Source organism: Rhinatrema bivittatum, chromosome 6 (genome assembly GCF_901001135.1).
Source record: "Rhinatrema bivittatum chromosome 6, aRhiBiv1.1, whole genome shotgun sequence".
NCBI classification, from domain to species: domain Eukaryota; kingdom Metazoa; phylum Chordata; class Amphibia; order Gymnophiona; family Rhinatrematidae; genus Rhinatrema; species Rhinatrema bivittatum.
The window spans coordinates 150,515,922-150,543,127 of record NC_042620.1 but is presented as its reverse complement, the minus strand read 5'-3'; the positions used below and the strand labels follow the sequence as shown (position 1 = coordinate 150,543,127).

The window sequence follows — 27,206 nt, the reverse complement described above, 5'->3', positions numbered from 1 at the left end:
CACAAGATTCCTTTATTACCATATTAAGGAAATTAAACAAATGCAATAATAGATTGATTTCAAGATGAGAATAAGTCTTTGTTCACCTTGCTTGCCCAATCTTGGTCTCATGTAATTGGCACCAATGTAGACGAGGCACAAATGTGTGTTTATTTTATCATCACGTATACAACTTCTGTTGATGTCAAACTACATGAGTTACAATATAAATTGTTACACATGAAATATTTAGATGCGGTTAAAGCATACAAAATGAGAATTTTACAAATAGATATGTGTGTTAAATGTCATATTCAGAAAGGTTCATTTATGCTTAATTTCGTTCATTGTCCAGTGCTCTTTCTCTTTTCGAAAGCAGTCCCAACAATGATTGAAACAGTGATTCAATGTAAACCTCCTTAATGCGATGAGCTGTTATTGTAAGGGTCGGTGCGGGCTTTCCCTGGTATTTCCAAATATCAGACTAAATATATATGTATTTTGGTACTACTGGCTAAGGCATGTAATCTGTCCACATGGGTTAAACCTCAAGGGCCTTCAGTCCTAATGTGGTATAGAAAGTTGGCAGAATGGTTGCAAATTGAGAGATTGGATGCTTTATTTCTGCATAAAACAACACATAAAGATTATATTCATCTATGGTCCGAAACCTATACGAAGTTACCCTCCCAGATTCAATGCTCTTTAGACATGTGTGGATGTTCCAGTACCTGGTAATCTGCCTTTCTGCTATAGGGCGGGAATGCATGGTTCACTTCTTTATTTGCAGACCATTCTGGGACTGATCCCTCCTGGTAGGAATGGATGGGTGAATTGGGGTGAATGTTGTATGGAGGTTATGAGAGATAAGTGACTGATGATTATTTCATACACTAGAAAATTATGGGGATGATTCGTGCACATGTGTTTGCGACCTGAGGGACTTATATTTTTGGTATGTAATGTCTTAATTGTAGTTTCAGCAAGAAATTGTGTACCAGTATCTTTTCTGGTAACTTGTCTGATTGTCACTTTGTATTAAGTTGTCAAATGTTTGTGTTTGCAATTATTCTGTGCTGTTCATTCTCATAAATAAATAAAGATTTTAAAAAACTGATCATGTATTAACTCCTCCGTTCTGCTCCCTCCTCCTCTCTGCAGCTCCTTCAGCCATTTGACACCACTTCCTCCTTTCCTCCCTCCCTCTAGCTGCCTCTTGTGTAGAGGATGAGCTTCAAGGTAGGGTGGTAGCCAGGTTTTACCACCAAGCAGCAGCATCTGGAGTTCATCCGTGAGTGCTAGGACCTGTGAACCAGCACATGTTCGCAGTCCCCACAGCAGCTCCATCTCCTCTGGCATGGGCTTCTTAACATTAAGCATGCCATATAAAATATGCTCATCATACTGCAAATAGTTCCACAAAATAGGTCTTAGAAGACTGCAGTCCATATTCAACAGATGCTTCTATTGTAAAGGGGTTTGTTAAGGCCCCATATACTTGTGAAATCCTGGATGTCCCGAAAATTGTGGATTTGAAATAATAATATCCAACTAACCAACCAACCAAACAAAAAAGCTTACCTGATAACGTAAAGCTCACTAGTTTTCGACACTGATGTGCAGCAGAAGGATCTTCATCCATGCCATCTGCCCCCATCTGCAGGAAAAGCAAAATCAATTGAATCATGGCTGAGGGTAGGATATTTTGCTTTGATGGCAGATTGTGCAGTACAAAAGAATAAAAGCTATGCTGACCAGATATTAGTCAAAGCAGGGGGTCAAACTGTTACAGATTTTTGTTCGATTCCAGTTCGAGTTCAGCCATGACTGAAGTTGTTCCGGTTTGGTTCTGGTTCAGGTCAAGTGAGAGAAATTTTCAAAGTGATTTATTTGGGGGAAAAAGCATTTTATCTGTGCTAATTGGCTGCCTGAAAACCGTACCCCTTCAAAGTGGCTGAAAGACTGTGCAGTGTAGAGCAACATGCTAACTTTTAGCTACACTTGTTCAGCTTGGTGGAGGAAAAGCACGCAGAGGGATTACATCTTCAAATCTTTGCATGCACTTTTCCAGTGACGATCTTGCTACAGAAAATGTAGGTGTAAGTGATTGTGCATACTCAGTGCCTGTGATAATTTTCGGAGCAAAACCGCAGGCATAGGTTCGCTTTGAAAATTGCTGCAAAGCCCACAGTTAAAAGAGTACTCATAGTCTATGCCCCAATGCGGACAGTTTGAAAATTAGCCCCATAGGTTCAGTAAACTGTTTGGCATACAAGAGCCACCTTGTTCAGCTCCAATTCACATAAGACAATTGAAATAATAAGACACTTTATATTGATCATTTCAAAAGCAGGGTGGAGCAAGCTAATACATCTTCGGATTCCAAGTAAGGATATAATTCAACACACCACCACCTTATCATGCTCCCTATACCTATACCAACTATCCATTACACTCCTAAACCCAAACCCAATAAACCCAGGATTCTAGGCATACGACATCAGAGATTGATTCCAATCATGATCTCCCCCATGACCCAAACGCTAGGATTAACATTATTCACGCTCACACTATTCAACGCCCAATCGATCACAAAAAAACTACACCTCCTCAACGACCATCTGACAGACAACAACCCTGATATTTGCGCCATCACAGAAACATGGCTGAAACCCACAGACACAGTCCTATTAAACCAGCTACCCAACCATCTTTATGATGTTCATTCAATCCCTAGAATTAAAAAAAGGGGTGGAGGGATCCTTCTAGCCACAAAAAAGGGCCTAGGGCTCTCACTCCAATTATCTACCACAATAAACAAGACTGAAATTGCCTTCTTCAATTCGGACCATCTACAAATAGCTCTAATCTACTCACCACCTGGAACTTTAGACACAGACCCTTCACCTCTAATTGAGTTCACAACAAAACATTGCAAACAGGACAAACCAGCTATTTTGATGGGAGACTTCAACTTACATGTTAACAACACACCGCTAACTCATAACTGTGACATCCTTCTCTCAGCTCTCAACCACTTAGGCTTCAACCAGATAGTCAAAGATCCCACGCACAAAGCGGGACAAACCCTCGACCTGATCTTTCTCAACAATGGCATAACACCAACCAATATCTCTAACTGCGTCCCAGTCCCATGGTCGGACCATCACGTCATCTCGGCAGAACTTCAAATTACAGACCAGCCTCGTCCCATATTTCCAGCAACCACTATACGTTACAGGAAACCCTGCCCCATAGACAATCTTAGTAATTTACTTTCCACAGAACTCGACCGACTGGATTTAACAGACGCATCCTCAGCTATTACCTCCTGGCTCAATATTACAAACAAGATCGCCGATCTTACCTGTCCCTCTACCACCAAATCCTTAAAACCACCCCAAGCAAAAAGACAACCGTGGTACACTCCAACACTCAAAACCCTCATACAAGAACTACGGAAAAAAGAAAACAGCTGGCGCAAATCTCCTTCCACCATCACAACGCTAAATTATAAATCCCATCTCAACACATACAGATTAGCCATCCTAAAAGTCAAAAAAGACTTCTTTGCAAAAAAAATCCACAACTTTGCACTGGACTCAAAGGCTCTATTCTCATTTGTATCTTCCCTAACAAAACCCACTCCACCTAGCATTCCAGATGAACTAGCAGCCAACAAAGCGGAGGAACTAGCAATCTACTTTGACAAAAAGATCACCAACCTCCTCAAGCCTATCCTTACCCAACAAACAACAGTACTACAGCCGTCAACCTCACCATATAACAAAGAATTCAGCCTATCATCGTTCGAAACACCTTCATCGTTGGAAATCGAACTTATTCTCAAGAAGCTCAAACCATCTTCCCATCCTCTGGATACCATACCCTCCAATCTTCTCCTAGCGACCCCTAACACCATTTCTAAACCCATATCAGCCATCATCAACTGCTCCTTAATACAAGGAAAGGTCCCAGACCAACTCAAAATAGCAGTTTTGAAACCGTTACTAAAAAAACCAAACCTTTCAACGGATGACCCTGCAAATTTTCGCCCTATCGCTAACCTTCCCCTTATCTCAAGAGTTATGGAAAGATTCGTCAACAAACAACTGTCGGAATACCTGGAGGATAACAACATTCTCTCCCCTTTCCAATTCGGCTTCAGGAAAGCTCAAAACACGGAAGCACTCCTAACATCGTTATCTGACACCATACTTCTTAATCTCGAAAAAAAACAACCCCACCTCCTCGCTCTTCTTGACCTATCCGCCGCATTTGACACAGTCAACCATACCATACTACTCGAGCGGCTATCCGACATAGGAATTCAAGGAGAAGCACATAGCTGGTTCCAATCGTTCCTGGAGAACAGATTCTACAAAGTAAAAATCAACAATGAAGAATCGCATCCTATCAAATCAACTTGAGGAGTACCACAAGGATCATCTCTCTCTCCTACGCTATTTAATATTTACTTGCTTCCACTCTGCCACTTACTCTCTAACCTCAAGCTAAAATATTATATTTTCGCTGATGACATTCAGATTCTCATGCCCATCACAGAATCACTACAAAAAACTTGGGCGCATTGGAATATCTGCCTCCAAACCATCAACTCTCTCCTATCCAGCTTGAACCTCATACTTAATCCAAACAAGACAGAAATCCTCATCATCTCACCAGACGAAAATCACACCCCTACCAACTTTCAAAGCGTAACTCAATTCTCATATCCAAACACTAACCTATCCACCTCCGTCAGAGACCTGGGGGTGCGTCTCGACAACAAATTTAACCTAAAATCCTTCATAACCAACACAACTAAAGAATGCTATTTCAAACTCCAAGTGCTGAAAAATCTCAAACCTCTTCTTCACTTCAGTGACTTCCGGCTAGTAGTCCAGTCTTTAATTCTGTCTAAGCTGGACTACTGCAACTCACTACTGCTAGGTCTCCCAGCTTTATCCACCAGACCATTACAGATGGTGCAGAATGCAGCAGCAAGGCTACTCACCAACACTAATAAAAGAGCCCACATAACACCTATTCTTCACAGCCTACACTGGCTTCCTATAAAAGCTAGAATCACCTACAAAACACTATCAATGATCCACAAGGATATAATGGGCATCGCCCACCTAAATCTAAATTCGGATCTCCGCCTCCACACTTCTCAAAGACCCATCAGGCACAACTACAAAGGTTCCTTATATGCTCCCCCGATCAAAACCACATTAACAAAACGAGCACTCTCAACAGCCGGACCCACACTCTGGAACTCACTACCGCCAGATCTACGCCAAGAGACCTGCCATCTAACTTTTAAGAAAAATCTAAAAACGTGGCTTTTCAGGCAAACATATACAGAACCACAAGTCTACTTAGACACTGGCCAAAAAGAAAAATAGCCCAAACACCAGATCCTAGTTTCACCTATACCACCTTCAAGACCCAACCACGTCAGATCTGATCCTCTCACCTGTTTAAGACTTCTCTGATTCATCAGTCATCCTTAACTCATGCATTTCTCGCATATTTTGCACATCAACATGGTCTATATACTCTCATACCACAATTTAGTCTACCCTTTAATTTTTTCTAGATATTTATTCTCGCTATAAACATACCAAACATTTACTTATGTCCTGTGGACGAGTTACTACTATTATTATCTATGTAATATTTAATTTATTATTAATAACTATATGTTATAGGTTATCTGCTAGATGTTATACGTTATATGTTAAGAAACACTGTTCCATGTAACGCCTTTTGTGCGAAAGTTTTGTTATATGTAAACCGACCTGATTCGATGCTTGTGTTGAGAATGTCGGTATATAAAAATCCGAAATAAATAAATAAATAAATAAATCTGTTGAACTAGCGTCAGCTATAAGAATTATTAAGCAGGCATGAAACAAAATACAAATTTTTTAAAGTACTGAAATGCTTTTCTTTTTTTGACCTGGCAGCTTCCTCCTGCTCCTTTGGGCTTCCAGGTCAATCGGAACCAGGACTGGAATTTGGTACCATGAGCCCTCATTTGCAATTACCCAGAATTTCCCCCCCCCCCCCCCCCAAGTTTTACATCCATTCCCAACTTGCTTCAGTATCCTCGGTCAGGCACCATGCACCAGGACTCCTTCATAAACCCGCAAAATCATGATTTATACAACTGGTCATTAGACATTGTTGTTCCACAATGGCCATGACTCCCGTCCTCCCAGAGACTTTAAAGGTTGTCTCTGCAGCATCCCCGGCTCTGGCCAATTCAAATACTGGAAAACCCAAGCCCTGGAACTGAACCAAGGTTCTTCTGCATGACAATGCACAGCACTGGAATCAAGCCATTGGGTCAACCCTAAACACTTCCTTTATTTGTATTGTTTAACTGCACAATTAGAGGCATGTCAACAAGAGAAGAAGCAACCAAATCCATTGTAAAGAGGAAGGAAAGGACAGTAAATGATCAACCAAGTATCACTGAGATTAGGTGAATTACCTTATCAAGATTTATATATTTCTCCTGATTTCGTAAAACTAGGAAAACTAATAATTAGCAACACTGAACAGATCATTTAAACATGAACAGTTCTTTGGCATATTTCCAACATGGTTGATTTATATTGCTTTGTACTCAGTATTACAACTTTCTGAAATTTCTGTTTAGTCTTGCTAACAATACAGAACACGATAAGTGCAGAAAATATTTTATAGTCCATACAACTTCCAATGTGTTTTTATTTCATCAATTCATCATTCATATCCAAGCGGCAACTCCACTGTTATAATGATTCAAGTTAAATCGGGTCTCCCGACACGGACCCGTGTTTCACCGAGGCTGCGTTGGGAGGGACATAGGATTCAGAACAAATCTGTAAATAAACATATTGAAACATGGACTATGTAAAATAGGCAAACAGACTGACATAAAAACATAATAGAAATTTCAAAGAATACAGACATACCGGTATACTTCAAGATTAGATTTGACAGGGAGCGCATAGTAAAATGGTGTACCGGGGTTTTAAACACAACTGAAAAAGGTGCGAAACAGTTGCACCAATCAAATCACAGACCTAGGAATCAATCAAAATGCAGCCTTAAGAGGCCATTCAAAAATCTAAGTAAACAAATGCCATTCCAGTTCTTTGAGTCCTTTAGGTGAGATTGTATCCAAAATATGTATCCACCTTTGTTCCTTGTGTATTAAAAACTCTGAGTAATCTGAGTAAATGTGAATAGGAAATTATTATTTATACCCCAAAATCAGTCTGTGGATGTCATGACCAATTGTATCCTTCCGTTTTCTACTTTAAGTAGATCTGTAACAGATATAGTTCGCAATTTCCTTGAACAGGATCTTTCAAGGCCCCTTAAGATTCACCTATCGGAGGGGCATGAATTTAAAAGATATGTTAACACATTCTGACTTTAATCATGTAAATCCTGACTAATCTTTGGTTAGCTTTCATAGTCCATGTGGACAATGTACAGTTTGTTCATTCACTGACACTATGTCTAACTTTAAACATCCCATGCAAGATAAAATTTACTATCTGAGAGGTTTGTCTGACTGCATTATGCAAGGCGTAGTATATGTAATTCAAAGTCCATGTCCTAGATTGTACATAGGGAAAACATCACGGATGATAAAGACTAGAATCATAGAGCATCGGTCTAATATTAAACACTCTCGTGAAAATGCTCCCCTTGTGGAACATTGGTCACAATTTGCACATACCATATCGGATCTATTCTTTTTTGTTTTGGAGGTAGTAGACCGTCCGACTCGGGGTGGGGATTACTCAGAGTTTTTATATGCAAGGAACATAGGTGGATACATATTTTGCTGTGGCCAACCCAAAAGGTAGCATTCAGACACTGATAATGTCGCCCCAAAACATCAAACCGCAGCAGTGATGATGCGCCATCCGAATGGGAATATGTAGATATATCTCTGACAAATCCAGAGACATAAGAAACTCTCCTGACTGTAATGCCATTATTACTAAGCATAAGGTTTCCATGCATAGATGAGCCACTAGCAATGACTCTTGACTTCTTTTAGGACCAGGAAAACCTCCTTCTTGGGTTAAACGAAATAAATGGAATAATGGCCCATACTTTCTTGTGACTTAAGCACTGGAACCATGGCCACCAGCTCAGGGGCCTTGACAATGTAACCTCCACTGCCAGCCTCATTTCCGGAGAGTTGAAGGGAGACAGCATGAAGTCTTCCTGAGGAACACAGAACTCCAAAGCATGGCTGTTCCTTATCACCTCCAGAACTCACTAGTCTGACGTGATCTTGACCCACCCCCGATAAGAGGAGACAAGTGAACTCCTATCTCCAGTTCTAGGAGATGGGGCAGCACACCTTCATTGAGGGCGTTGGGGAGCATTGCCACCTGAGCCTATGACCCCCATCTGGGCTATCTGGGTTAAAAAGGTGCTTCTCTGTAAGATCGGAAATGTTTACAACCTCTAGCATGGCCCTTCGTGCTGAAAGAGTGCGGTGTTTGCCTTTAATCCTCTGGTAAATTGGGAACTTGGGACTCACTCCACCTATCGGCATTTACTCAAACTCACTCCCAGAACAAGAGTGATCCTTTAAGGGTAATTTCATAGATTAGACTTTGAATTTGTAGTAGCTGACCAATCTCAGCCACAGCTAACGTGTGGCCGCTAACCCCAAAGCCACCCCTCTGGCAGAGATATGGACCAAGTCAAAGCCCACATCCACCAAAAAGACAGCAGCCAGTTCCATCACTGCCCTGGTATTCAAACCAGTCTCATCAACGTCCTGAGACAAAAGCAAGCCACCAGGGAGCAGCAAGAGGCTAACTGCAATTCATTGTCACTGCCTCAAAGCATGCATAAAGATAGCCTTAACTCTCCTATCCTGCACATTCTCTGATGCTGCTCCCCCTTCTGTAGGAAAGGTCATCCGCTTGGAGACTGCACACACCAGCGCATCCACTTTTGAAAAACACACTGTTCTCTCTTACTGTCGGATCCAGAGGGTAAGGCTCATCCCCCTTTAAAATTAGTTTCTGGAGAGTCCCATTCAAGGACAATGAAGGCACTAAAATGGGATTCTTCTTTGGCTCCGAGATGGAAACAATCGGCATTCCCAGCATCATCAGTGTCTGAGAGATCAGAGTCGGTGACCTATCTATATGACTCCAAAACCGGAGAAAGTTATCTATCCTCCTAGGAGTAAGGATTGCCCTCATCATCCCAGCCAGAGAGGGCCCAATCAGTGGAACCTACAGTAGGCTGTGTTGTACTCTTGTCGCTTAACCATGGCACCAGACTTGCAGCCTGCGCTCCTGAACTTTCAGGTTTGGTTGGTTCCGCCGAACATTAGAAGGGACTGCAGCCGTTGAAAAAATTCCATCCAAGAAAAAAGGCAAAAGTATCCATTCCAAAAACTAAGGGATGTCTGAGAGTTATCCACTGAGAAGTCTTCCCCTGCTGAAATTCCAGTTAGGGGAGACTCAAAATCAGGCAAAACTTCTGACAGATCCCCCTCCGGATCCTGCTGGAAAGGGCCGGGCTCAGCCAAATCCATGGGAGACAACTCTCCCTGAGCCTAAGGCAGTGCTGACAAGATTAGACGGGATGCCCTATTGTGATGCCCGAATATGGCAAGCAGTGCAAATCGCAAGGTGCTTAGGATTCTTGCTACCAGCACCATGGATAAGACATCTACTAGCAGCACGCTTACAAACAAGCATCTGGCAATTGTTCGTCCAACTGTGCATCTTGTACAAGGCAAGCCCGGACAGGATGCTCAAAAAACAGGACACCCAAAATTAGGGTGTCAGGTATGGGACACCTATATTTGAGATAGGATGTCTCATAAGCACATACTCTCTTATGATGAAAGGCTTAGGCACTAGAATCCGAGGAACACATGCACTACAGATGCCCAAATTTGGATGCCCAATCCAGATGGACGCCCAATCTGGAGACGCAGGTGCAAACCAACATCAGTCACTGTTTCATGGCAGACTTGCACAGAAGGAGGCATGTGAATGCCGCCGCAACCTACCATGCGGGGTATCAGAGAAGTCTGAGAACAGGACCTAGTCAAAATGTTGCTGAATCCACCAAAACCGCCGCCTCCTGCCTCGGACGCCACCGACTCCATCCTCCACGGCCGGGGCTGCACCCATCTTCGGCCCTGCGCGGCAGGGCTGAACACCTGGGAGCCTCCCCTTGCGGCTGATGCCACTCTGGCTCCCCGACACTCCTCCGGGGGTCCTCAGATGGCAGGGAGCCGTCCTCGCCACTGCCGGGGTCTTTGACTGGCAGGGAGGCTGTCCCTGCTGGTGCCTGCAGCCAGCCTGCCTTTCCCTGCATCTGTGTCAGCGAGCAGGGGGATGCCGCTGACCGTGGTCCTGCTTCAGCCTTCCTTAGGCGCCGGCGTGCGCCTCTTCACTCCATTCCAAGGGCCAGCCACAGGAAGTGCTGCTGGCTCCTTCTGATGATGACTTCCTGCTTCAGCCCTATAAAAGGGATTCTTTTTCAGTCTCTTGTTGCCTTCGGATCAGGTTCCACAGTTATCTGTGTCTTCTGACTGGTCCAGGTCCTCCGTGGCCTTCCTCTTCTTTGACGGCTTCATCTCCATGTTCCAGATGTCCGTCGTCCAGGTCTTCACTTGTCTCCATGTTCCAGATGTCCGTCGTCCAGGACTTCACTTGTCTCCTATGTTCCAGATGTTCTTCGTCCAGGTGTCTTCGTGTCCCCAGTGCCTGATGTCCTGATGTCCTTGCCTTCGTCTCTGCCTCCATGCCTTGGTTCCCAAATGTCCACCTTCCTGGCGTACCGCTGTCGTGGTCCGTGACCAGTCCCACGGGTGGACTGTGTAGGGCGCCTCATGGTACAAAGCCATCCTCATCTCTGCAGCGCAACCCACTGGAAGACCTCCTGCTTCAGTCTGTTGTTTTTAATCCTTGAGAATCGAATCCTGCTTCAGAGTTGTCCCAGTCTTCAGATCCTATTGCAACCTGTGTGATGTCCATGTCAAGTCTCTGTTTGAACTTGCCCTGAGTCTGGCGTGGTCCACGACCAGTCCCGTGGGGGGGCTGTGTAGGGCGCGCCCCAGTGCAGGTCTCTGCAGTTGCTTAGTCATGTTCCGGAATCAGCTTCCACTATTCCTCCTGGAGTACTGCCTCGAGCCCAGCGTGGTCTGCGACCAGTCCTGCGGGTGGACTGTATAGGGGGCGCTGCGTCGCAGACTCGCCCCAGCTCTTGATCCTGCTTCAGCTCTTATCTACAGTGTCTCGCTTCAGCCCTCATCTACGATGTCTCCTTCAGCTCTCATCTACGATGTCTCACTTCAGCTCTCGTCCATGATGTCTTCGTTCCAGTCCTCGTCTGTGGTCTCTTGCTTCAGTCCTCGTCTATGATGTCTTACTCCAGCCTTCGTCTACAGCATCCTCATTTCAGTCCTTGTCTACAGCGTCCTCGTCTTCAACGTTCTTGCTTCAGTCTTTGTCCAAAGTCTTCTGTGTTCTCTCTGTCTGCCCTCGTCCTCTGTCCGGCCTGCCGCCCATTGCCGTACCCAGCGGCAGGTCCGAAAGGGCTTGGAACGGTCGGAGGACTGTTCATCAATCAACATTGCGTTGTTGGTTATCCTGGGGCATGCAGGTCCGGTTGAGGGTCAGATTTTGTAACCTAGTCTTTGCTTCAGCCTTGTCCTGCTTTCGTTACCCATCAGCTCACAGCGTGTATGGCTTGGAGCTCCTCCCTGGGTCATGCCCTGGCCCAAGGGCTCACATCACCAGCTTTAGAGATGACCGCGCCTCCGTGCTCGAAGTGTAACAGCTGCCGGAGGTCATACTCCTAAACAGGACCCGAAGGCCATTGTGCCCTCGAGTCGTAACGGGATCCGAAGACCCCAAGCCCTCGGTCCCTACAGCTGCCGGAGGTCGCGCTTATAACAAGATGCATAACCCACTGGTTGTGGATTAACCTGTCTAAATGCTGAGAAAGTGGCCAGTTTATAAAAACGTCTGGCTGCAAATAGGCGATACATGCATGTGCATCTCCCACTTTTGGCACATGTATCGCTTTTAAAATTCACCTTAAAATATACGTTCCCCTAGATATTGGTTTATGTGTTCATTCTGTTTCTTCTGAAAAGCAACCCCAGGGCTTGAACTATCTCGTTATTTTTTAGTTAAGCACTTATTATGAATCAGTAACCTGAGTTTCCTTTTCAAGGTCTGTTTTGGTTCATATTCAACAGAGACTTTCCGATAATGGATCAAATTCAGTATGGCATTTGATTCAAGTTCAGGTTCAGTGTGACTCTCTAAGCGAAAGGCAGAGAAACTGAGGGAACCAGTGTTGGTCAATGGAATGCAACACAATTTGCATCTGACCATGAAGCTGAAGGCCAGAGGTCCCCAAATGCAGTCTTGAAAGACTGCAAACCTGTCCGGTTTCCAGTATTTCCACAATGAATATGATGAAATAAACATCTGCATACTACATTTCTTGCATATTCATTGTGGATAGCTTGAAAACCAGACTGGTTTGCAGATGTCAAGGATCATATTTGGGGGCTTCTGCTCTAGGCTAACTGGGGAAAAGATTAGAGCTTCAGCTACACAATGTTAGCAGCTGCCATGTGCCCAAACTGGGACAGGAGGGAAATGAAGAACTTCTAGCTCCAGGTTTCTCTTATACTTCTTGGAGAAATCTACAGGTCACATCTGAAAATAATCGGGAGACTCCCATCACCATGTGGCACAGTAATAAATCTGTCTGGTCCGATCAGGTACGTGAGTAATAACAACCTGCCCAAGTTTTGCTGCCCAATGCCAAAAAAGTGGAGCAATCCTGCTGATAGAGTAATGATAAACGCCTCTGTTCTCTAACTACTGCTGAAAATCTTGGATTATAACCAAGAAGAAGCAAAGGGATGAGCGAGCTGAGGCCACTATCAAACTAAATTGCAGTACTATCTGTGAGACGGCATGTATATGCTACTCTATTCATACAGATGTCTGCATTATAGAAATTATTTATAAACAAGAAAACTGTACTGAAATGATTTTGTGCTCAAAATGGTATCCTGAAAAGAGTAACCTATGAAAATTCACTTTCACTGACATTCATATAAATATTTCACAGAAACAGCAGATAAGCATCAGTTGGTTCATTTAGTCTACCAGGTTGTTCCAGTTTACATTGCTCAAGCTAAGGATCTATCCAAGCTGTTAGCAATATACGCCTCTGCCTGCAGGATACTGCTCTTCATCCACTTTTATTGTCTTCCTTCTGTGGTTCACTGATATTCTGGATAAAAGAGCATACAAGCTCCCATACTTAAACCAACATCCAGGCTTCTCCTACCCCATGTCTTCTCACCACTGTCCTCTCTAACCATTACAAGCATGCTTAAATACTGTTACAGTACTAGCTTCTATCACTGATAGGCTATTCCAGGCAACCTCCACTCTCTCGGTAAAGAACTATGTGCTCCTATTTTCTATGCTCCTCCTCTCTCCAGCTTCATATCATGACCCCTTGAATTTTCATTTGTATCTTCCTGTACTTTACTGAAGTCTGCTAAACATCTGTTGTTTTTACATATCTCCCTTTCTTTTATTTCATTTAAAGAGGTTATTTTTTTTAAATTTCCCAAGTTGGAAAGAGTCCCACTAAATAATTAAACAATGATTTGTGGATTCCAAATTGTTGTTTTGACAAGGACACATGCATACTGAAATATTTTGGTGTCTTTAGTAGACTGGAAAGAATCCAGACTGAACAATGCATGATGAAATCCATTTAGCCATACAACTTGGGTGGCATCAATAAAAGCTTCTTATACTGTACCCCATCAAACCCCTCCTTGTTCTTGAGGAAGCAACTCAAAGTAATTTCAGCTTCTGTGTATATTCAATCTTCAGTCTCTGCTAGCCCCTTGATGGTAGGATACCAGTTAATAGCTAATAGGATGATGGTCTTAATGAAGTGAGTTTCTCCACTAGAACTGGAACAACAACTCAGCCAATAATTTTGTCCTATCAAAGTTAAGCAAATGTTGCTTACCTGTAACAAGTGTTCTCACAGGACAGCAGCATGTTACATATGAGTGACATCACAGGATGGAGCCCAATCACAGAACACTTTTGTCAAAGTTTCTAGAACTTTGACTGGCACCTACTGGGCATGCCCAGCATGGCACTAAACCTGCAGCCAGCAGGGGTCCCTCTTCAGTCTTGTTCAAAGCTACAGGAAGTGCTGAAAAATAAAATAAGAAAACGTAACAAATCCAACACTGCGGGGCGGCGGGCGGGTTTCGTGAGGACTAACATCCTGCTGTCCTGTGAGAACACCTGTTACAGGTAAGCAACATTTGCTTTCTCACAGGACAAGCAGGATGGTAGTCCTCACATATGGGTGAGTACCGAGCTGAGGATGTCCGAGAAATGCACCAAATGTACCCAAGAAGTGCAATAGGCACAAGGAGTGGGGTGGAATTTGGTAGTGGGCATCCTGAACCCTAACGGGCAGGCGGAAGGGTGTTGGTACGTCAAGTTGTGAATAGGTTACGCAGGACAGATTGGTTGAAGATGGAATCTTGTCTTCCGGCCTTGTCCAAACAATAGTGGGCTGTAAAGGTATGGAGAGAACTCCAGGTGGCAGCCCTGCAAATGTCAGGAAGCGCCACTGGCCGTAGGTGTGCTACTGAAGTCGCCATGGCCCTCACAGCATGTGCTTTAACACGGTCTTGAAGTGGAATGCCTGCTTGCTGATAGCAAAAGGATATGCAGTCCGCTAACCAGGAGGAGAGAGTCTACTTACCCACAGGCTGCCCCAATTTAATGGAATGGAAAGAGACAAACAATTGAGCGCTTTTCCTGTGGGCAGCTATATGGTCTAGATAGAACGCTAGAGCCCGTTTACAGTCAAGGATATGCAGAGCTTGCTCTCCTGGGTTTGAGTGGGGCCTGGGAAAGAAGGTAGGTAATATAATGGATTGATTGAGATGAAACTCTGATACTACCTTAGGCAAGAACTTTGGGTGAGTGCAGAGTACTGCCCGGTCCTGCAGACATTTAGTGTAAGGCGGATAGGTAACTAGGGCCTGTATCTCACTAACTCTGTGAGCCGAAGTGATTGCCAAAAGGAAAATCACTTTCCATGTGAGATAGCGTAGTTCACAGGATTGGAGAGGCTCGAATGGTGGTTTTATGAGCTGACCCAAAACCAAGTTGAGGTCCCAAGAAGGGGCTGGAGGACGCAGTGGAGGCTTGAGGTGAAGCAAGCCCTTCAGAAAATGTGTTACAAGGGGTTGTACTGATATGGGAACTCCCCGACACCTTTATGGAAGGCGGCCACCGCACTTACATGCATTCTGATGGAAGAAGTTTTTAGACCTGACTCTGACAAGTGCCAGAGATAGTCCAGAAACTTCGTGATTGGACAGGTAAAGGGGTGAAGGGATTGAGAAGAGCACCATGACTGAAACCTGTTCCATTTGTAAAGGTATGATTTTCTCGTGGAAGGCTTCCGTGAAGTAATCAGGACATGGAAAACTGATTCAGAAAGGTTAAGTGGCTGAAGGATTAACCTTTCAACATCCATGCCGTCAGGGACAAGGCTTGAAGATTGGGGTGGCGCAGGCACCCGTCGTTTTGCAAAATCTGAAGCGGGTCCTTTCCCAAGGGAATGTGCCTGCGATGGGAGGGATCCTGAAGTATTGGAAACCACACTTGGCATGGCCAGTGAGGTGCTATCAGGATCATGGTTCCCTTGTCCTGACGTAACTTCACGAGAGTCTTTGAGAGAAGTAGAAGTGGAGGGAATGCATATAGGAGACCGGTTGCCCATGAGAGGGAGAACGCATCTCTTGGCTGATAGTGTTGGCTGCAAATGAGAGAGCAGAAGTTCTCTACTTTGCGGTTTTGAGGTGACGCAAAGAGGTCTATTTGAGGGTAACCCCCACTGTTGGAAGATCAAGTCCGCTATTGAGGGGTTGAGAGACCACTCGTGCAGTTGAAAGATGCGACTTAACTTGTCTGCCAACACATTGTCCACTCCCGGCAAGTAGGTGGCCCTGAGGTACATTGAGTGGGAGAGGGCCTCCTGCCATATCTGCGCAGCTTCCTGACACAGGAGGTAGGAGCCCGTGCCTTCCTGTTTGTTGATGTACCACATGGCCACCTGGTTGTCCATCTGAATCAGGATGACTTGGTTGGAGAGGCAATCCTGAAATACTCTGAGAGCATATCTGATTGCTCGAAGCTCCAGGAAATTGATTTGGTGTTTGGCTTCCTCTGGCGACTAAGTTCCTTGCGTCTGCAGATTGGCCACATGGGCTCCCCAGCCGAGGTTGGAAGCATCAGTGTTGAGAGTTATTTGAGGGTCTGGAGTCTGGGGGCAAGCCTAGGAGGAGATTGATCTGATTTTTCCACCAGGCGAGAGACTGACGGAGTGAGTCGGTGACGTGGACAATGGTCGGCAGGGGCTGAATGCATTGAGTCCATTGTGACCTTAGAGTCCACTGCATGACTCTCATGGCTAGGCAGGCCATTGGGGTGACCTGAACTGAGGACGCCATGTGTCCCAGTAGGATGAGAAAGCGGTGTGCAGTCGTGTAGCGCTGCAGCTGGTGTGCGAGAGAGACGAGAGTGAGAGCTCGTTGTCTAGGTAGAAAAGCATTTGCCTGCAAGGTGTCCAAGTCTGCCCCTATGAATGATAAAGTTTGAGATGGGACTAAGAGGATTTGTCGTAGTTGACGAGAAATCCTAGCGAAATCAAAGTAAGTAAGATGTAGGGACGATAGAGCAGTTTGCTGAGTGAGAGCTCTGATCAACCAATCGTCCAGATAGTGGTAGACGTGAACACCTTGAGTCCTGAGGAAGGCTGCAACTACTACGAGACATTTTGTGAAGACTCGTGGTGCAGATGTGAGGCCGAATGGAAGCACTCGGTATTGATAGTGCTTGGGGCCTACCAGAAATCTCAGGTATTTGCGATGAGATGGAGTTATCGCAATATGAGTGTATGCATCCTGGAGGTCTAGACAGCAGAGCCAGTCTCCTCTTTGTAGAAGAGGGAGAAGAGAACCCAAGATTACCATTTTGAACTTTTCTCGATGGAGGTAATTGTTGAGGGCACGTAGATCCAGAATTGGATGAACGCCTCCCGATTTTTTGGGGATTAGGAAGTACCGGGAATAGAATCCTAGGCCGTGCTGAGAGTAGGGTACTGGTTCTATTGCCTTGGACTGGAGAAGGAGGGAGACCTCCTGTTCCAGAAGGATGGAGTGATCGGATGTTCTCCACGTCGGTAGAGGTGGGGAGTCTGGTGGGATGAAGAGAAAGTTGAGATGATAACTTTGAGCGATTATCGCTAGGACCCACTGGTCTGGGGTGATTGAGTGCCATCTGTTGTTGAAATGGCACAATCGACCTCCCACTGGTATGTGAGGCAGTGGAAACTGGCTGCTGCTCTCTATGCAGGAGTCAAAAACTGGAAGCAGGGCCCGGCTGAGGAGCTGCTTGTGGCTTTTGTTTTCGTAGCTGACGAGACTGGGATTTTTGAAATGGTCTCGTAGAGCGAGTTCTAGCCGGTGGCGGGTAGGATTTTTTCGGATGGAAGAAGGACTTTTTAGTGTCTTTCCGGAAAGGCTGTTTTGAGGAGTACTCAGAAGGCATCAAAGAGAGCTGTCTCAGGGTCTCATGATGGTCCTTGAGTTCCGCCACCGTTCGTTGAATCTGTTCACTGAACAGATTGTCTCCTACACAGGGCAGGTCGGATAATCTGTCTTGCACTTCAGAGCGAAGGCCCGAAGACTTGAGCCAGGCCCATCTTCTTGCCGAGATAGCAGCTGCAGATACCCTGGTAGCAGTGTCAAAGATATCGTAAGGTGATCTTATCTCATGCTTGCCCGCCTCAAAACCCTTGTTTACTAGGGTTTGGAGCTGATCTTGAAATTGCTGAGGCAGGGAGTCTGTCAAGTCTTGTATTTGCTTAAATAAGACCCTGTTGTATTGGGTCATATAGAGCTGATAAGAGGCAATTTGGGAGATGAGTATTGAGCCCTGGGAATCGACCTAAAACAGGTAGAAAACTTACCGGAGTACCGCGGCTTGAAAAAATTGAAGGAGGGACCCTGTGGGGTAAGAAAAGTTGCAGTAATTCCATGAGGAAAATTCCTGTCAGGAATCTCTGTGGAGCTCCTTAACTGCGTGGCTACTGCTGCGCAGAAAAAAGAAGACTGAAGAGGGACCTGCCCAGTAGGTGCCAGTCAAAGTTCTAGAAACTTTGACAAAAGTGTTCCGTGATTGGGCTCCATCCTGTGATGTCACCCATATGTGAGGACTACCATCCTGCTTGTCCTGTGAGAACTTATATTCTATTCAACTACCTGGGTAACATCAAGCTAGGTTGAGAGAACAATGCACAAATCTCATCTTTGAGTGAGTTTCCTCACTTGGTCATCAAATCTTCACAAGAGAACACTGTTCTGTTTGTATGTCTTACTTTGAATGTCAAAGTGGCCCCTGACCCCCTACCCAAATACCAAAACATCACCTCAGGTTACTAGGTGGGTCTCACAGAGAGATATAAATACCTATGTAGAGTGAGAGCATTAAGGCTAGTCTCAGTCTCAGTCTCTCTCTCTCTCTCGTATCTATTAAAATCCCGCGTACTCTTGTTTGCGCCTGGTGAGCGAACAAAAGTAAGTGTGTGCGCAAATTTGTAAAATCTACCCCATAGGTATTAGTGCAAATTGCAATAAACTGGCTATTACCATAAAACATGCCCCTTTTTCTATTGCATGTGATATTTAGTGCATTTTGATAAATCCAGGCCTTATACTTTTAAATTATAATTAACAGGTAAAAACCAAATAAAGGACAAAAGAATCTGGCATGGTCAATTACATACATTTCCATTTCCTGCATTACGCAAGTAGAATATCCGTCACAGCTGATATTGTTGATGATAGCTCTGATGGTGACGTAGAGGCAGCAATGATAGAGGAGGTTTAAGAGTTTTATCAGCCTCAATGCTGTGCAGGAAGGATGCAAAGAGACATGAGTAATATTTCCCGAACAGCTCCTTTCCTTATCTTGCACACACATTCCAATATTGTCTTTATAATCAGTATTCTTAAAATTACACTTTCTCAGTTTACCACTGCATGGGGCTTTTTATTTTAAAAGTAAAAAGGTTTCATCACCTAAGGGCCTATATTTTCTGTTTAGCTGCTGAATATACCACTGGTATATATATTGGTGCTCTGAAATCATTTCCTAATGAAACATTGGGATAGGCATACCATGACATAGTGTAAGCACACAGAAATAAGGAACCAGTTCTAGCAGTAAATGAGAGCAGACAGCTGGACCTCAGCTCTAAGCTAAGTGGGGAAAAGACTACAGCTTCAGCTGTTCAATGTCAGCAGTTGCCATGTGCGGTATATGCTTCATCTCAAACATTGTGTAGAGGCCATCAGACAGAAGATACCTGTACTTGTAGCAAACCAGAGCAATCAGCCAGTTATCAGAGAATGGGTTATTGTCGAAAGTCAGAGGAACCTGTTTAAATGGGATCTTCCTGTACATACCTACAAACACAGGCTGAAAACTGTTACTTTTGCATGCACAAATGAATTTAATCAGCTACCCCTCTTTCCCATTTTAAGGAGCAGATGTGACTATGGGAAAAACTACAACTGGCCTTTATTCTTAAACACTGAGCTCTAATTTCTGACAAAGACATATCTATATACAGAATCAACACTGCTATAAATTTAAAAAATGTGACCATATTACCCCTACTCTGATTGCCTTGCATTGTTTACCCATAAAGCAAAGAATTAAATGCAAAGCACTGTGTATTCTTTTCAAATCCATTAATTATAAACAAACTGAATGGTTAAACACATTGTTACATCTTTATACTCCTCAAAGGAACCTTCGCTCAGCAAATAAAGGACTTTTGTCAATACCATCAATCAGAACGGCACATTTGTCTGAGGTGAGAGAACGAGCTATCTCAGTTGCGGGTCCAAAATTATGGAACTCTTTACCAGATCAATTAAGGTTACAAAAGGACATCAAATAGTTTTTTAAAAATCTGAAAACTTTACTATTCAGAAATGCGTACGAAATACTGGCAGAGAACTGATTGCTTAGTTTGATGAGTCCCACGCTAGTCTGTCCTTCCCTTTTAATCTGATTGTTTTATTTTGTTTTTACTTTTACTTAACTTATTGTATTATTGATTGTAATGTATCTTTGATTTTATTGAACATAATGTATTGTCTATTTTTTACTGAGCAGTTTTTAACCTTGTTTGTACATCTTATCTATTTATGATTTATTATATACCGTCTAGATTGACCTACAGATTGACGGTATATAAAATAAACAAACAAACAAATAAATAAATAAAATGTATTTGTTTTGTATTAATATTTAGTATTTTGCATGTAAAGAAAAGCAAGATTTCCAATTTTGCCTACATGGGGCCTTATTTATTAAGGCTTTTCTCCCATTCTATGGGAAAATGCTTAGTACATAGGCACCATAGTTTGAGTTCAAAAGAAAAGCTCATAATGGGGCAGATTTTAAAAGGGTTAAGCTCGTAAATCCTCAGGATTTACACGCGTAACTGCTCCTGCGCATGCCGAGCCTATTTTGCATAGGCCCAGCGACACACGCAAAGCCCCGGGACGCGCGTATGTCCCATGGCTTTGTGAAAGGGGCGGGCAGGGGCGGGACCGAGGCCTCCGGCACAGCGGCCGTGCTGGGGGATTGTGCGCCGGCAGCAGGCTGGTGCGCGCAAGTTACGCCTGCCAGAGGCAGGCATAATTTACAAAATAAAGGTAGGGGGATTTAGGTAGGGCTGGGGGGGTGGGTTAGATAGGGGAAGGGAGGGGAAGGTGGGGGGGGGGGCCAAAGGAAAGTTCCCTCCGAGGCTGCTCTGATTTCGGAGCGGCCTTGGAGAGACCGGGGAAAGCCATCAGGGCTCCCCTAGGGCTCGGCGCACGCAAGGTGCACTAGTGTGCACCCCCGTGTGCATGCCGAGCCTGGATTTTATAACAGGCGCGCGGCTGCGCGTGTATGTTATATAATCGGTGTACATTTGTGCGTGCCGGGTAGCGTGCACAAATGTAGGCCATGCGCGTAGGTTTAAAAATCCGGCCCAATCTGTTTCAGTCTTAAATTAAGAGAAAGACCCCAGCCATTCCAAACTAGCACTGATAAATATTCATTTAGCTGTACATATAATCACAACCTGCTAACATTATGGTCTTCCCATGAGAGCTTGCTCAAAATAGGCTGTTGGATACTCTAATTTCTATGAATTAAGCAAATTCCCAGACTTCAGAAAACAGAGCTGGCATTCAAAAACTTCACAAGCGTGTCACCAGTGCCTGCTTTGCATCTTTTTCAAACTGAAGGAACAATAAAAAAAAAAAGAGAAATGAAATATATATTCCTTTAAGATGGGTTTGTTTGGCTTTTTTGTTCTTGTAGTCTGGATCACAGTGAGCTCTTGATGATCAAACCTAAAGGTAATTTTGGTTTGGCTGATCAGCCCAACAAACAGGATTACAAAAGTGTGGAAAAATGTTTTAATATGCCTTATACCAAAGCTATATACTTCTCGTTTCTCAGATGAGGCAATCATATTTTAAGCCGTTAAAGCCCTCAGCCAGGACTATATTTACAGTTTTGTGCCCCCCAACAAGTCAGCATGCAGACAAACTTAGAAAAGTGACAGAAAGACAAAAAGTGCCACCAGACTGAAGCCTGATCCTACCAGTGGTGGTGGCGGCAGGGGGTGAAAGGGTTCCTCCTCGCTGCTCTCAGGTCAGGCACTGCAGTGTGTAGGGCCTACACTAATGCCACTGAGCTTTTGTCAGGTGATCCTTTTTGTCTTTCTGGCACTTTTTAAAGTTTTTTGAATACTGATACATTTTTCAGGGGCAAATGATTATGAATATAGCATCAACTGAGTACTTTAGCCGGCTTAAAATATGATGTCCCTCTTATGAGGAATGTATAACATTGGTATACGACATATTTAAAAATATTTTCACACTTTCAGAATCCTGTTTGTTGGGTTTGTTTGTGCTTGGGGCTCGCTCTTGCATTGTTTTTTAAATCTGGTTTTAATGATAAACAGTGGGACCAGCTGAAGTAAGAACAGCGCCGGCTTCATCTTGTTGATGCCCAAGTATAGTTCCATCCAGTTTCTCATACAGCCAACTACGCAATTGCACATATTAATTTGTCTGAATTATGTATGCTACCAATCACAAATTTCTAAAGAAAAAAATACATCCAGGATTTTGGGGTTTGACACAGCAATTTCCGCCTGTTCCCTTTTGGCCTTTCAGATCAATTACAATTGGCCTCCACCAAGGCTACTGATATAATTCATAACTCGGGTTCAGAACTTTAGCTCATTCAGCCATTCCCAGACTCCTCAGAGGGCTGATTCACACTGACACTGCTGAACTATAGTGAATTTCTGACCACAAAGAATGTAGAAGAGTTGGGAAACTTGTGGCTCTGCAAAGCCTATAATTAAAGGCCAGGTGGGCATCAATGACAATATTTGCACCACAATACAGGGAAGCTTGGTTCGCATGAAGCCAAGATGCAAGCTTTTGTCTTACAGATGCCTATCTCAACGACAGGAGCCAGGTGAAAAGAAGACTTTTTAAGATTACAGTTTTAATTAAAGTCCTGGCGCCAGCAAACGGAATTCAGGCCCATTTTCTATTCAGAACACAGACTTGCTATCTGTTTACACAACACAGCGGATCAAGAGAAGATCAGAAGAAACAAAGAGCATCAAAGCCATGTTGATAAAGGAACTTTTATGGTGGGAGGATGGACAGGTTTAGCTGGTGAAGAATTCTCAGGGTGGGGGAGTGATCCTCACAAGCATTTTCTATACATGATAGATTGTCATGACAACAGCATAATGTGTCTCTGTAAATGAGTCTTTGGGCAGTCACGCCATTCTGGAAACTTCGGCGGTGCTGTATGTTTGACTATAAAAGTAAGGGCATGTCCTATATTCAGGGAGATGCTGGTTATTTTGAAAGAGAAAGGGCACTCCCCATACAGCATCTCCCAGGAACACTTTTAAAAAGCCAAATAAAATTTAATTTATACCTTTTACTGAGTCTACGTGTTCTTGTGTCCCTGGCCCTGTGTACAGAAATTATGTACACTATGCTACATAAGCCTTCACGTACAACCACTCAAAATTTCCCCCCATTTTTTATCCTCTCCACTCCCTATCCCCAGCCAACACAGCAACAGTCCTCATCTAGGGGCCAGAGACAGTGCCACCCTTCAGAAACCCATATGCATGTACCCCAGGTCTAGCCACTGGGTTTGACTACTACTGAGCGACAGCTGGGACTCTGCAGCATTTCCAGCTCAGCAACTGAACCCAGATCAGCCACATGGCAGTGCGAGGCACTGCCAACGAGCCAATGAGCAGGCTCCAAGTGCCAACTAAAGTCTGATGCAGGCATGGAGACAAAAACTTAGAAAGCATATAAGCCTCTAGCTATATCTCAGATTACCTCTCTGCATAAAAATACATTTTCTTTGTTTGAGAGACTTCAAGACAACTGTAGCAGATTTGAAGTAAAAGAAGCAGAAGGATTCAATGTTACATTTTCACATATTGACATTAGTGAGTCATTTCAGTTTTACAAAGAAAGCATTATAGTACTCTATATAGTTATACTGGCTAAACGGATCAGTGGAATACATTTACAGATTCTGAACATTTTAATGTTTACAAAATGACGCCGTCACTGGAAACTGTAGTTTAATAATGCCACATTCAAAACAGTAACAATGTGAAAGAAAAAACCCAAATCAGTGAAAAAACGTGAATACACCAAAATGAAATTTCACCCGAAGTAGCAAGGCAAAGCAGATATTCAAAGATTTTGGTGCATTCAAAATGGAGCAGGGCCTTTATATTTTGAAACAGAGATGGGTACAGATAAAGGTAGATTTTAAGACTCGCATGCGGGTGTCCATGTGCGTGCAGCTCCCAGCGCGCGCACATGGGACGCGACGATTTTATAACATGCGGGCATCGATGTGCGCATGTTATAAAATCTGCTACCCACACGCACGATTTTTTATCTGCACACGCATGATTGCCGAATCGCGTGCATAAGCGGGGGGGAGTTTAGGACTTTCGCACGGCGAAGGAATAGGTCTTTTCCCCAGCCTGGGAGGGAACTTCCTAAACCTGCCTCCCTTTTCCCCCTACCAACCCTGACCCCTAAAACCCCTGCTAACTACCCTATATTTTTTTGTTTGTGTACTTACCTGCAGTCTGGAGCAGCAGCAACTTGCGCAGTCCGGTCGGCTCCAGGCGCGTGCTTCAGCGGGACAGTGCCTAATGGCGTGGTCCCGGTCTGCCCATGCCCCACCCATGCCCCGCCCAGACCCTGTCTCTGGCCCGCCCCTTTTCTAAAACCCTTTCTTCTGCGCGTACGGGCAGATATGCATGTGGCTGTGGGCGTTTTTAAAATCCTCGCAGTGCCTGCGTCCCGTCCACATGCCGGGCATTTAAAATCCGGCCTATATTGCGCAAAACAAAAAAAAATGAGAGGCACAACCACACAATCTAGAAAGGGGAAATAAAGCGGCAGAAAGACAGAAGAAAACAAAGTTAAGGAACAGGCAGTGCTGTACTTAATGTAACTAATTATGTTACCAAAAAAAAACAAACCCCTAACACTATATTTAAACCATTAAAAGGCCCAAAACGTTAATATAATAAATTATGAAATATCAAAACATACCAATGTAACTATTGCTTTAAATAACATAGCACACCGCATATAAAAAAAACAATAATATGTGAACGTACACAGAAGCTGTGCCATTGGAGTTCTCTCTTCTCTCAAATCTTTAGCTCTCACAACACAAAATACCTTTGTCCTTGAAAAGAGACGGTTCTGCTTTATTTGACTTCACACGCCCCCCCCCCCGAAGCAGGCACTGATTGCTGGAACATGAAGTTGGCCCTGCTCCAAACCCCTGTACATTATTCCTCCCCTTTGTCACTTTTGTACACCTTTCCCCGCCCCCTCCTATGTCCCTCCTAGTTGAATCCCTCCCTTCTAATTTACCTAATTTTTTGCACTGTTATTGCGTTACCATTGTTAATCTGTTCCTTGTAAAGGCAATGCCTATATTCACACTGGTTTTAAGTTATATGTAAACCGACACGATGTGCAAACGGTTGTCGGTATATAAAACCGTTTAAATAAATAAATAAATAAATAAATAAATAAATAAAAGTTAGGACTCCTTTGTAATGTGTTTTTAGGATTGTATGCCTTCTGGGGGATAGGGAAATACCTAGAGTACCTGAATGTAATTCACTTTGAAATGCCGAAAAGTGGAATATAAAATAAAAAGAACAAAAATGTGTATTTTTTTTATATGTGGAATGTTATATTATTTACAATAAGTCACACTGGTATGGTTTTATATTTTATGATTTCTTACATTTAAATTTTTTGATCTTTTAATGGTTTGCACAAAGTGAGAGGTTTCTTTGCTATTTGATTTATTAAGTATAACACTATATATTCCTTAACTTTGTGTTCTCTAATCTTTCCATCACTTTTTTCCCCTTATGACTATTGAGCTCCAAAACTACAATCAGGGAAGATAAATTTCAAACAAATGCGTGTGAAAGCATATATGGCCTCGCATAAATTTACAATAGTATTTTATAATCCATGCATATCCACTCGCCTTTTATTATAAAATACTCTTAACTCTATCCCACAATATATGTGTGTATGTAGGCTTACACGCGAATACACGCAATGCATTGAAACCATGTATATCCTACTTGTTTAAAAAATATATGCATGTATGTTTTATGTGTGAAAATAAAGAAGGTCTTAATCGCTTACGTCCCAATTTATGCGTGTTAAGTTAGCCAATTTTAAAACATTCATGCATAAATGAAATTAACCAGTTTACCAATTAGTCCACCATTTCGCCCAGTCCTTCTCCAGGTCTTCAAGACCTTCCTGGTTCTTCAGCCTGAACTACCTCTAGTTCACCCAAACCTTCTACCTAGTCAATACTACAAAATAATCATGTTTACTATCACACACACCAGATAATTAGCAGGTGTAAAAATACACAAGTAGGTTCGCAAATGGCCGCATGTAAATGTCGTCTTTTAAAATAGTGATTTACACGCGTTGGTGATGGCCCCACCCTGGAACACTCCTACACTACCCCTTTTCTACACGCGTATATATGCATGAGAGAGTGAAAATACGCACATATTTGTGACTTTTAGAAAATATGGAATAAGTGAGTAGAGGCTACCTATACATGTTTATGCTAACTTTTACACATGTAAACTTTAAAATTCACCTCTAAAGCTCTAAACACTATGTGGGAGTAATCATTTAGGGGGAGAGTTTTTTGATTTTGAACATGGATCAAAAATATTGTAAATCTTGGAAAATGATTTTGATCATTGCTGAATCTCCAACATTTTCATCCATTTCTAGTTCAAAAGCTTTTTCTATATATGAACAAAACAGACGAGAATGTTTTATAAAATAAGGCCCATGCTCTTGTCTAAAGAGTCGGTTCTCCCAATTTGAGGGTAGAAAGGAAGCCATAGCTAACAGCTATTCAGGAAGGCTGGTAAACCTTACACACAAATCACTATCCAAAGCTGGAGCAGAGGCTGCATGGGAGGCCAAATAACAGCAAATTGGGCAACAACAGAGACAGCTGGTGTGGAGGGACAATGATGCCATTGCACCACCAACAATAATTTAAAAGCAAAAGAATCAGATTTTTCCTACAACTTTAACTGAACTCTCTTCTAATGTGACTGGCAAGAGTGCTCCCTGCACTGCTCTTATTTTGACAGTGAGGAGGGGAATGGCCTGTGGGAAGGGAAGAACTGTGCTTTTCTGACCAGTACAATCCTCCCTAGAAAAATACCTTTGGGCGTGCCAACCTTCATTGTTCTGTTTACTCCTCACTGAGGAGGCCCAATTTAGCTAGAGTTCCAGGAGCCTGCACGATGGCCATCCCAGAGATGAAGAGGAGGGCCACTGGGAGTATCCACCATGTCAATGATCAGAGACGATATACTACAGCACCCACCGTTGAACACTTAGGCCACTCCCACAA

The 27,206-nt window shown here is 43.5% G+C and overlaps 1 protein-coding gene across 3 annotated transcripts in view; it reads right to left on the bottom strand.

Moving 5' to 3' along the window:
* The window catches only part of HECW2 (HECT, C2 and WW domain containing E3 ubiquitin protein ligase 2), a 646,010-nt gene that overhangs the window by 140,092 nt on the left and 478,712 nt on the right, over nt 1–27,206 (bottom strand). For all 3 annotated transcript variants that reach the window (XM_029606070.1, XM_029606068.1, XM_029606069.1), the window contains exon 5: nt 1,561–1,636. In XM_029606070.1, coding sequence (XP_029461930.1) covers nt 1,561–1,636 — 76 coding nt within the window. The remainder of the gene's footprint in view (nt 1–1,560; nt 1,637–27,206) is intronic.